This window comes from Hyperolius riggenbachi, chromosome 8 (genome assembly GCF_040937935.1).
Source record: "Hyperolius riggenbachi isolate aHypRig1 chromosome 8, aHypRig1.pri, whole genome shotgun sequence".
Taxonomy (NCBI): domain Eukaryota; kingdom Metazoa; phylum Chordata; class Amphibia; order Anura; family Hyperoliidae; genus Hyperolius; species Hyperolius riggenbachi.
In genome coordinates, this window is record NC_090653.1 from 279,379,540 (window position 1) to 279,392,028 (window position 12,489).

General features: G+C 46.2%; 1 protein-coding gene across 1 annotated transcript in view; it reads left to right on the plus strand.

Moving 5' to 3' along the window:
• Positions 1 to 2,765: 2,765 nt before the first annotated feature.
• The window catches only part of LOC137527923 (ficolin-1-like), a 46,204-nt gene continuing 36,480 nt past the window's right edge, over positions 2,766 to 12,489 (plus strand). The window contains exon 1 of the mRNA XM_068248990.1: positions 2,766 to 2,849. Within this exon, the coding sequence (XP_068105091.1) occupies positions 2,780 to 2,849 (70 nt within the window). The 5' untranslated portion in view covers positions 2,766 to 2,779. The remainder of the gene's footprint in view (positions 2,850 to 12,489) is intronic.

A 12,489-nucleotide genomic window follows, 5' to 3' on the forward strand; every position in this document is an offset into this window, starting at 1 on the left:
GAATATAACCCTGCATTTCAACTTTGCTCTAAAACATTATTTACAGCATGTTATATGCAACCAGCATTTTTTTTTACTAGACCAGCATTGGAAGGCTTACACTGGGCTTCAAAGTTCCTGGACAGAACTGCAGACGCATCCGAAGATGACATAGATACATTTTGTTTACATAAATGTATCTAAGTGTGGCATGTGACTCATCTCTCTGACTGAGAAGGAGCTGGAGGACAGCCAAAGAGTGTGTAACATTTCTCAATGGATACATTTAACTAAATAGAATGTAACAATCTGAACTTCTGCATATCTCTCCACGGAACTTTAAACCTCTGTGTTTAACCCTTCCAATGCTGGTCTAGTAAAAAAAAAAATGCTGGTTGCATATAATATGCTGTAAATAATGTTTTAGAGCAAAGTTGAAATGCAGGGTTATATTCCGCTTTAAGGAGACAATGAAGTTTTTTTTTACCTTATTTTCATATATTGGCATGTTCTTAATTAATTTCCACACTGATTGGCCTAATTCCCACGGCAGAACAAGTTATTTTTACCCCCAAAATACCCTTGCTTAAATCCACGACTTTGCAGATCGTAGATTGTGCTGCCATGAAGAGGCATGAAGAGGCAGAGCCGTGCCAAGTAGCTCTGCCTCCGATCCAGTCAATCTCTGCCGATCTCTGCCTCTCCCCACCCCTCTCAGTGAAAGAAGACTGAGAGGGGAGAGGTGGAGATCGGCGGAGATTGACTGGAGCAAAGGCAGAGCTCCTGCACACAGCTCTGCCTCTCCCAGGAAGAAATATTCTGCAATTGCAGAATCTATTTAGGGCATTTCTGGGGGATATGGCACTTGTTCTGCAATGGGGAGGTGGCAAAACAACTTGGATTTTAATGCTGATGATGGATGCACAATAAAAAAAGTAAAGAAATCTGCTTCAGACTCTCTTTACCACTTCAGCCTTCAGTCGTTTTATTACCTTACTAGTAGACCCAAGCCCGTTTAAAAACTGACTCTAGGTCTTTTTTCTGCTGCCGCCACCAGTGCTTATGCGCCCCCAAAGCGTGCACACTCGCCCACCCGCACCCGCCTGCCTCGCCCACCTCGCTCGCCCGCCTCGCTCCCTTGTCCCGTTCAGCTGTCCGTACTGCGCCCGTGCGCAGTAGACAAATAACAGGGACAGCTGGACGCAGCAACATGGGGAGATTATAGTATAGGATGCATCCGAGCAATGTTCACCTCCCATTCATTCGCCAATAACTTTATCACTACTTCTCACAATTAATTGATCTATATCTTGTTTTTTCTGCCACCAATTAGGCTTTCTTTGGGTGGTACATTTTGCTAAGACTTATTTTTTTTCTAAATGCATTTTAAGGGGAATATTAAGAAAACAAATGGAAAAAAAATCATTATTTCTCAGTTTTTGGCCATTATAGCTTTAAAATAATACATGCTACCATAGTTAGAACCCACGTAATTTACTTGCCCATTTGTCCTGGTTGTTACACCATTTAAATTACAGTATGTCCCTATCACAATGTATGGCACCAATATTTTATTTGGAATTAATGGTGCATTTTTTCAGTTTTGTGTCCATCACTATTTACAAGCTTATAATTAAAAAAATAATAGCAATACACCCTCTTGCCATGCATAATAAAAAAAAGTTCAGACCCGGCCTTAGGTAATTGTTTATGTTGGTTTTTTTAATGTAATTAAATCTTATTTGGGTATTTTTGGGACAGTGTGGGGGGTAAACTGTTAATTTTAATGTAAGTGTATGTATATTTATAAAAAAAAAAGAAAGTATGTAGATGTATTGTTTACTATTTGCCCACAATTCGTGATCACAAGTTCAATGCTGAAATCTTACTCGAAAACGCATTCAAATCGGATATCTGTTTCTATTAGTGATCACGAGTCAATTCGGAAGTGGGTGGAGTCATTATCTTGATCACTCGAATTCATGATCAGGGGTATCCAAGCATCCCTGGCTTCAACATATCAGATCAATTGGCTTTTGATTTAATTTTATGCAGTTTATAAAGCAAAAGTATGCTGGGTCATGTTGGAATCTTCCCATGCAATTTCTACAAAACCCATCAAAATTGAGCTTGCCATGTATGATAAAAATAGATCGCTATCAGATCCAATTCCAATTGGATAGGGATTGATCAGCTAGTCCTATCAGACCAATATTGATCAAGGAATGGCTAGCATTAGATTCACCTCAAAGCTATCTTATCGTCTGTGAAAGGGAAATCTCCCTGAAATTGTTTACAAAATGACTTTTTGATCAGATCCAGATAAAAAGTATATCACAAGACTGCTAAAGGTCTTTTTTCTTTTTTTTTATTTCAAACTCAGCGTACACCCGGTACTTTGACCCAACTTATACAGACTGGCTTCATTGCAGCATTCCTTTATTGGATAAAGTTTGCATCATTGTTTGATACTCTCTCTTACTTTATCCAACTTTATTTTCTCTTAACTATTTAGAGGTATTTTTTGTAAACTACAATGTAAGAACTGTGTTACATGTCTAATGTTACATTTTATTTAAAAAAATGAGAAAAATGTGCAACAATATTAGAAAGAAGCAATAATGAAACAAACACACCTAATAATGTGCAATGTTGAAGACAGCACAAACAAGCAGAGTGAACTGAAGAAACTTCCATCCTATTTCCGGTGTTGGGCTACCAGAACTATAAATATCCCTCTCACACAGCACAATAAAGTCTGTTGGACGGCACAGTGTAAAGGGAACAGCTGTGACCAGTGATGAAGATGTGGATCATACCATTGCTCCTCCTGATGGCCACTCTCAGTGATGCTGAGAACTCGTGTCCTGGTAAGTGTCTCACACTTTTGTTCAAGCTTTAAAAATATTAGTTTCCTCATGGCTACACATTTTTATCACAATAGTATAATTTACTGGAAGCAGAAATGTCCATATTAGGTTTTGACCAACAGAATGGACAAACGGGAAGCCTACAAGGAGCTGGCATGGCTTACCATGGGCTCAATTCTGGTAGCTGTGGGAGGTGATAAAAGCATCAGTCGGGAAAATACCTCATTCGTTATTATTTATTTATTTTTTTTAATTCTTGTACATTTTCCCGCCTGTTGCTTATAGTCGGTAAATTAGCGACACAGGGGGAAAACATGCTTTACCGAGTGCTTTTCACTCGGTAAACAATGAGGTATTTTCCCGACAGTTGCCTCTTATACTGCTCCCCGATCCCCCTCCAGACCCCAGCCTGTCATTTTGCTCCGTCCACCCCCCTCCCGAACCCAGCCTCGCATGCTGCTCTGCTCCCAGACCCCCCTCCCGAGCCCAGCCTGTCATACTCAACCCCGACCCCCCTCACGAGCCCAGCCTGTCATACTCTTCCAGACCCCCCTCCCGACACCCTCCCGCGGCACCCGGACTCCCGGAGGAACAATCAGTATGGATCCCTTGCAGCGCTATAAAGTATAGGTGCTACTCACCATTAAGGCACGCTCCTGCGTTGACCGGGCATCCTCCTTCTCCTCCTCCGTATATCTCCGGCTGTTTACCGTACCGGGGACGCGGCTTAATGACGTCATCAAGCCGCGTCCCGGGTACGGTAAACAGCCGGAGCAGTACGGAGGAGGAGAAGGAGGATGCCCCGTGAACGCAGGAGCGTGCCTTAATGGTGAGTAGTAGCACCAATGCTTCTTAGCGCTGCAAGGGGATGCATACGGATTGTCCCTCCGGGTGCCGCGGGGGGGGGGGGGGGAGGCACTATACTAGCTACATACTGGGGCACTATACTAGCTACATACTGGGGCACTATACTAGCTACATACTGGGGCACTATACTAGCTACATACTGGGGCACTATACTAGCTACATACTGGGGCACTATACTAGCTACATACTGGGGCACTATACTAGCTACATACTGGGGCACTATACTAGCTACATACTGGGGCACTATACTAGCTACATACTGGGGCACTAATACTAGCTACATACTGGGGCACTAATACTAGCTATATACTGGGGCACTAATACTAGCTATATACTGGGTCACTAATACTAGCTATATACTGGGGCACTATACTAGCTACATACTGGGGCACTATACTAGCTACATACTGGGGCACTATACTAGCTACATACTGGGGCACTATACTAGCTACATACTGGGGCACTAATACTAGCTACATACTGGGGCACTAATACTAGCTACATACTGGGGCACTATACTAGCTACATACTGGGGCACTATACTAGCTACATACTGGGGCACTATACTAGCTACATACTGGGGCACTATACTAGCTACATACTGGGGCACTAATACTAGCTACATACTGGGGCACTAATACTAGCTATATACTGGGGCACTAATACTAGCTATATACTGGGTCACTAATACTAGCTATATACTGGGGCACTATACTAGCTACATATTGGGGCACTATACTAGCTACATATTGGGGCACTATACTAGCTATATACTGGGGCACTATACTAGCTACATACTGGGGCACTATACTAGCTACATACTGGGGCACTATACTAGCTATATACTGGGGCACTAATACTAGCTATATACTGGGCACCACACTAGCTATATACTGGGGACTATACTAGCTATACTGAGGCACTATACTAGATATACTGGGGCAACTAAACTCCCTATACTGGGGCAACTAAACTCCCTATACTGGGGCAACTATGCTAGCTAAGCCGCCGCACCCCAGCCCCCCTCTCCCCCATAACCCGCTGTGCACTAGGTCGTGCAAAACACCCAGGTGCTCCCCCCCAGGTCCCCGGAGAAAAATTTGGTCAGAAAGTGGTCCCCGGGGCGGAAAAGGTTGGGGACCCCTGCCTTATGTGCTGTGGGATGGGCATCCGCAAGACTACTCACTGTCATGGCTTTCCAGCGTTGATCGCGCACCCTCCACTGTTCAGCTCAGGGCTACTGTTTACTGTACTGGGGACGCGGCTTGATGACGTCATCAAGCCGCTTCCCCCGGTATTGTGAACGGCAGCCCGGCAGTGATCTGCCGCCAATCTCATCGCATTTGTGGGGAAATCTGCTGCCAATCTCATCCCATTAGTGGGAAAATCTGCTGCCAATCTCATCCCATTAGTGGGAAAATCTGCTGCCAATCTTGTCGCATTTGTGGGGAAATCTGCTGCCAATCTCGTTGCATTTGTGGGGAAATCTGCTGCCAATCTCGTTGCATTTGTGGGGAAATTTGCTGCCAATCTCGTTGCATTTGTGGGGAAATCTGCTGCCAATCTTATCGCATTTGTGGGGAAATCTGCTGCCAATCTTATCGCATTTGTGGGGAAATCTGCTGCCAATCTCATCGCATTTGTGGGGATATCTGCTGCCAATCTCGTTGCATTTGTGGGGAAATCTGCCGCCAATCTAATTGCCTTTGTGGGTATATCTGCCGCCAATCGAATTGCATTTTGTGGGGATATCTGCCGCCAATCTGACTGCATTTTGTGGGGATATCTGCCGCCAATTTGCATTTTGTCGGAAAATGTGCTGCCATTTGACTACTTGATGAATTATCATGAGGCATGTAAGTACTTGATTATTTTATCTAAAATGTATCTGGTTGGACCTAATCTCTGTGAATAACACCGCTACTTACTGGGTTTTTTCGGAGCACTTTTAGGGCCTGTTGACACTTGTAATCGCAGAAAGCTGGCGATTACCGCCGGCGTTTTGTGGGAGTGATTTTCCCGCAATTAGCGTGGAAAAATCACTGGACACTGCGGCGGTTTTGGAGCGATCGCGATTAGCGTGCTTTGCACGCTAATCACGGTCGCTAATCGCGGAACACTCGTCGCCGGCAAACCGCTGTCACTCGCTACATTGTGTAGCGGTTTTTGCTAAACTGCTAGCGGTTTGCCGTCAGCGGGAATCGCACGATTCCCGCTCAGGTGAGAACGGGCCCTAAGAGGCTGGGGGTCGGGAGGGGGAGGTCGGAACAAGGAACAAGCTGAAAAGGCTCCATGTTATGTGACCGATATCACAATTCTATCACAACACTGCATTTATCATGTGGTAGAGGTAGGTCTAATTATGTGAGGTAAAAGACATGCAAACACGCCCCTTATTTCTCTTCAGAATTCAAGTGTGAGGTATTTCACTTCTAAATACCACACATTTATAGTAGAAAATTACCACATGAATTACCTCATGAAATTATATGAGGTAAAACTTTACTTAAACTACCAGAATCCAAAAGTTGATTTCCCTCATGAGGTAAACCCAATTCCATGAGATAATTATTTACTAAACGCTACCAGAATTGAGCCCCATGTGTTGTCCAAGCCTTCTCCATATGCTCTATGTGGCTCGAGGACTCCACTCTGTACAGATTCCTACTTTTTTGAGGGATATATTGGATGCTCCCTTCTGGATTATTACTTTTTGCTGAGGATGCCTATGGTGGCTACACATGTTCAATTTTTTCTGTTTGATTTGAGAAAAAACAGTAGATTGTGTAAAACAAATGTAGACACCCTACACATTAGTGATGGACAGAATATCCTACACACATTCATAAAAAAAATGTATAGGCAAGTTCTCCCTGTCTTACAAACGCCCAACTTAGGAATCACCCACCAATATGAATGGCATGGATTCTGTGGGAACAAGTGAAAAAAAAATTCAAATTAGACTTATAGTTTTTGAGAAAATTGAATTAAAAAAGAATCAAAGAAAAAATGGCTTTTAAACTTGTATAAGCAGGTGCACGGGGCAGAGGTGACGCAGAGGGGGGACACTGGAGAAACAGGGGGGCACAGAGGCGATACAGGGGACAGAGATGGCACAGAGGGTGCACTGGAGACACAGGGGGCACAGAGGAGGTACAGGGGACAGAGATAACACAGAGGAGGAAACTGGAGGCACAGGGGGCACAGAGGAGGTACACAGGGCAGAGGTGACACAGAGGGGGCACTGGAGACACAGGGGGCACAGAGGAGGTACAGGGGGCAGAGGTAACACAGAGGGGGACACTGGAGGCACAGGGGGGCACAGAGGAGCTACAGGGGGCAGAGGTAACACAGAGGGGGGCACTGGAGCACAGAGGAGGTACAGGGGACCGAGATGGCACAGAGAGGGGCACTGGAGCAACAGGGGGGCACAGAGGAGGTACAGGGGACAGAGATGGTACAGAGGGGGACACTGGAGGCACAGGGGGGTGCAGAGCAGGTACATGGGGCAGAGGTGACACAGAGAGGGGGCACTGGAGACACAGGGGGCACAGAGGAGATACAAGGGACAGAGATGGCACAGAGAGGGACACTGGAGGAACAGGGGGGCACAGAGAATGTACAGGGGACAGAGATGCCACATAGGGGGACACGTGAGGCACAGGGGGGTGAAGAGGAGGTACACGGGGCAGAGGGGGGCACTGGAGACACAGGGGGCACAGAGGAGGTACAGGGGACAGAGGTGGCACAGAGAGAGACACTGGAGGAACAGGGGGGCACAGGGGAGGTACAGGGGACAGAGATGGCACAGAGGGGGACACTGGAGGCACAGAGGGGTGCAGAGGAGGTACACGGGGCAGAGGGGGGCTCTGGAGACACAGGGGCACAGAGGAGGTACATGGGACAGAGATGGCACAGAGAGGGACACTGGAGGAACAGGGGAGCACAGAGGAGGTACAGGGGACAGAGATGGCACAGAGATGGCACAGAGGGGGGCACTGGAGGCACAGGGGGGCACAGAGAAGGTACAGGGGCAGAGGCAACACAGAGGGGGGCACTGGAGCACAGAGGAGGTACAGGGGACAGAGATGAACAGAGTCATGCTAAGAATGAACCTACAGTACCTATCTCGTTCGTTAACCGGGAACTACCTGTATTCCATCTCATTTATATTTTTATTTGATCATTTTTGTTGTAAATTAAGTTAAAGTCGAACATACGTGTGTGGTACATTGGTTACAGAAGTCTAATTTTTCATTTGGGGGAGAAAAAAAATGAAATTGTTAAATTGAAAAAGAAGTAAAAAATTGTAACATGTGTGGCCACCATTAGGCTTTTCTCCCCTTATCCTTGCCTTACCTTATATGAGTAACATTCTTTCAATACCTACCAAGTAGAATAATACTACAACGAAGGTAAACAAAGTCATGTTAAACCTTAGCTGATCTGGAATACATTGTTTTTGGTGGGTGCTTTGCTTGATATCCCCCAGAGGCCCAGGCCCATATGCAATTAAATGTATTCTCCTGGGTTTTCTCCTGGGTGGTATTTTTAAACTTGTCAATAAAATGCCCTTTAAGCCACTAGAAATCAAGAGAATACTCAAAATAATTTTGATAGTAATGTCATTTACTTTTTGGTACTTTCTTAGTTGAAAAGTACTGGAAAGTTATTTTAAATAGAAGATGAAAAATTATCTCCTAGGAGAAAACTGAGGTGAAAAACTGAATTGCATATGGGCCCCAGTGTTGTAATATTACAACATCACATTCAAGGCTACAAAAATAAACCCTCCCCCATTTTCTTCTTTTTAAAACTTCAAATACATTACTAATAGGTTCTATTGTGTATTAGTAATGAACATGAGGTTTTAAAAAGAAGGAAATGTGGGAGGGTTTATTTTTGAAGCATTAAATGTGATGTAGTAATATTACAACATTGGGGCCCATATGAAATTCACTTTTTCTCCTGAGTGTTCTCCTACTAGGTGATATTTTCCCGCAATGGCTATCATTCATAAAGGAGCTGTCGGTAAGGGGAATCAATGCGGGAAAACACCGCTGCCAGTATTTTAGACTTCTGGGTGGGCATTCATAGAAATGTATCCATGTGCGGAAGCAGTGCGGAGATCCCCGAACTAGGCTGGCGGTAGGCTTGCAGAGACACGGAAGCTGCAGAGTTGATACATTTCTCCGTGTTCCGCTCTGCTGCAGCTGCCTGGGAGGACTGTGTGTCTCCATTCACTTACATTGGTATCGCCACATCACAGGGAGCGGTACTTCCCGACCTCACACCGCTTGCGGTGTTCTTTATGAATTAACATTTTACTACATTTGTTCGGATAATCACCGCACAAGGCGGTGATTTATCACTCTGCTCGGTAGTGTCAGCTTTTCATGCGGAAAGAGCCTTTATGAATGCTGACTTTGCTAAGTGGTCGGTAAAGTCAGCTGTTTTATGCATTTCCGCATGCGGAAATGCTTTATGAATGATAACCATTGTCATAACATGCCTTTTAAAGCACCAGCACGCAAGAAAATACTCAAAATAATTTTGATAGTACTTTTTTTTTCAATTGTTAAATGCGTGTAAGTTATTTTAAAGAGAATATGAAAATTATCTCAGATAACTCAGGAGATAAATGTAATTGCATATGGGCCTGGGTCTCTGGGAGATATGTACTGAGAAGTTATTCTATAAGTAAGGGGGAAATGGTTAAGTGCATGCTTTAGAATATGCATTCTTAGTCATTATTGTGGAGGTAATTTATTATGGAACAATAGAGGATAATAGAGAACAGAAACAATCCACTGGCTTGGATGATAATAATAAAATAAATAAAAACAAGAGGCAAAAATCTACACCTTCCTCTAGGTCACATCAGAAGATAGCAAGGGCAGATGAAATGATAGTGAATTAAAATTTGTACTGTTGAGGTCATTTTTAAATATCCACAGCAAAAACGTACCTTTAAAATATCTAGACCAGCCCTACTACATTCTGATATAATGCAGGTAAGTGCTGCCAAATTTTGTCAGCCACACTTTTTTTTTATTGAATTCAGGTTTACCAAATCACTTATGTTATGACCTCAATTAGACAAACCTTCCAAAGTATCTGTATCACTTGATACAGCCCGGTATATATGCATTATTTAATATAGTAAAATCTCTCTCTCTCTCTCTCTCTCTCTCTCTCTCTCTCTCTCTCTCTCTCTCTCTCTCTCTCTCTCTCTCTCTCTCTCTCTCTCTCTCTCTCTCTCTCTCCTTTCACCTCTCATTACCCCTCCTCTACCCTCCTTCACACCTTCTCTCCTCTCACCTCCTCTTTCTCCTCCTATCTCCCTCCTTTCCGTTCCTTCACACCTCCTCTCTTCTCCCCTCCTCACTCTCCTCCTATGTCCCTCCTCTCCCCTCCTTCACACCTCATCCTCCCATTCTCCTTCTCCTCCTATCTCCCTCCTCTCCTTCACTCCTCCTCTCCCCTTCTCCCTCTACTCCTATCTCCCTCCTCTCCCCTCCTTCACACCTCCTCTCCCCTTCTCCCTCTCTTCCTATCTTCCCCCTCTCCCCTCCTTCACACCTCCTCTCCCATTCTCCCTCTCCTCCTATCTCCCTCCTCTCTCCTCCTTCACACCTCCTCCCCCCTTCTCCCTCTCATCCTATCTCCCTCCTCTCCCCTCCTTCACACCTCCTCTCCCCTTCTCCCTCTCTTCCTATCTCCCCCCTCTCCCCTCCTTCACACCTCCTCTCCTCTTCTCCCTCTCCTCCTATCTCCCTCCTCTCCCCTCCTTCACACCTCCTCTCCCCTTCTCCCTCTCCTCCTATCTCCCTCCTCTACCCTCCTTCACACCTCATCCTCCCATTCTCCCTCTCCTCCTATCTCCCTCCTCTCCCCTCCTTCACACCTCCTCTCCCCTTCTACCTCTCCTCCTATCTCCCTCCTCTCCCCTCCTTCACTCCTCCTCTCCTCTTCTCCCTCTCCTCCTATCTCCCTCCTCTCCCCTCCTTCACACCTCCTCTCCCCTTCTCCCTCTCTTCCTATCCCCCCCTCTCCCCTCCTTCACACCTCCTCTCCCATTCTCCCTCTCCTCCTATCTCCCTCCTCTCCCCTCCTTCACACCTCCTCTCCCATTCTCCCTCTCCTCCTATCTCCCTCCTCTCCCCTCCTTCACACCTCCTCTCCCCTTCTCCCTCTCTTCCTATCTCCCCCCTCTCCCCTCCTTCACACCTCCTCTCCTCTTCTCCCTCTCCTCCTATCTCCCTCCTCTCCCCTCCTTCACACCTCATCTCCCCTTCTCCCTCTCCTCCTATCTCCCTCCTCTACCCTCCTTCACACCTCATCCTCCCATTCTCCCTCTCCTCCTATCTCCCTCCTCTCCCCTCCTTCACACCTCCTCTCCCCTTCTACCTCTCCTCCTATCTCCCTCCTCTCCCCTCCTTCACTCCTCCTCTCCTCTTCTCCCTCTCCTCCTATCTCCCTCCTCTCCCCTCCTTCACACCTCCTCTCCCCTTCTCCCTCTCTTCCTATCCCCCCCTCTCCCCTCCTTCACACCTCCTCTCCCATTCTCCCTCTCCTCCTATCTCCCTCCTCTCCCCTCCTTCACACCTCCTCTCCCATTCTCCCTCTCCTCCTATCTCCCTCCTCTCCCCTCCTTCACACCTCCTCTCCCCTTCTCCCTCTCCTCCTATCTCCCTCCTCTCCCCTCCTTCACACCTCCTCTCCCCTTCTCCCTCTCCTCCTATCTCCCTCCTCTCCCCTCCTTCACACCTCCTCTCCCCTTCTCCCTCTCCTCCTATCTCCCTCCTCTCCCCTCCTTCACACCTCATCCTCCCATTCTCCCTCTCCTCCTATCTCCCTCCTCTCCCCTCCTTCACACCTCATCCTCCCATTCTCCCTCTCCTCCTATCTCCCTCCTCTCCCCTCCTTCACAACTCATCCTCCCATTCTCCTTCTCCTCCTATCCCCCTCCTCTCCACTCCTTCACTCCTCCTCTCCCCTTCTCCCTCTCCTCCTATCTCCCTCCTTCACTCCTCCTCTCCTCGTCTCCCTCTCCTCCTATCTCCCTCCTCTCCCCTCCTTCACACCTCCTCTCCCCTTCTCCCTCTCCTCCTATCTCCCTCCTCTCCCCTCCTTTACACCTCCTCTCCCCTTCTACCTCTCCTCCTATCTCCCTCCTCTCCCATACTATCCATTCCATGTCCATATTTTCTTCTGCTCTCCTATCCTCTCCCCTCCTTTCATCTCCCCTCTTTTTCCCTTCACTTCTCTTCTACTCTTTCCCAACCCTTCTCTCCATTTTCTTCAAGTCTCCTCCTATGCCCCCCCCCCCCCTCCTCTCTTCTAGATGTGTGGAAAAGTTGAATTCGCAAAAAAACAAATCATGTGCAAAATTCCGTTATGTGTGAAAGGGTCCTTCACAATTCTGAGGAAAAGAGTCTAGCCAGACAACTAATAACCGTCGCCTCTTCTCTTTTTTTTTTTTGTTATGGTCCAAGTCTGCAAAATTGTTATATCCACCAAAAATGGTTATAACCATAATTTGCTAGATATGTTAGGTTGAAGAGTGGGAACACGTAAAAAAAAATGAATAAAGTTATTTCTTTTAACACATAGGGCATGTCCAATCAGACTCAGTTTTGCATATCCATTTCCCTTGTACATATTTCAGAGTGTTTTCAAGATTTAAATGAACACACTTAACACAAAGAGGTATTCATGAGACCAGACAGAGGCAACTTATTGTATAACTAGTGACTTTAGCCTGTTTAAA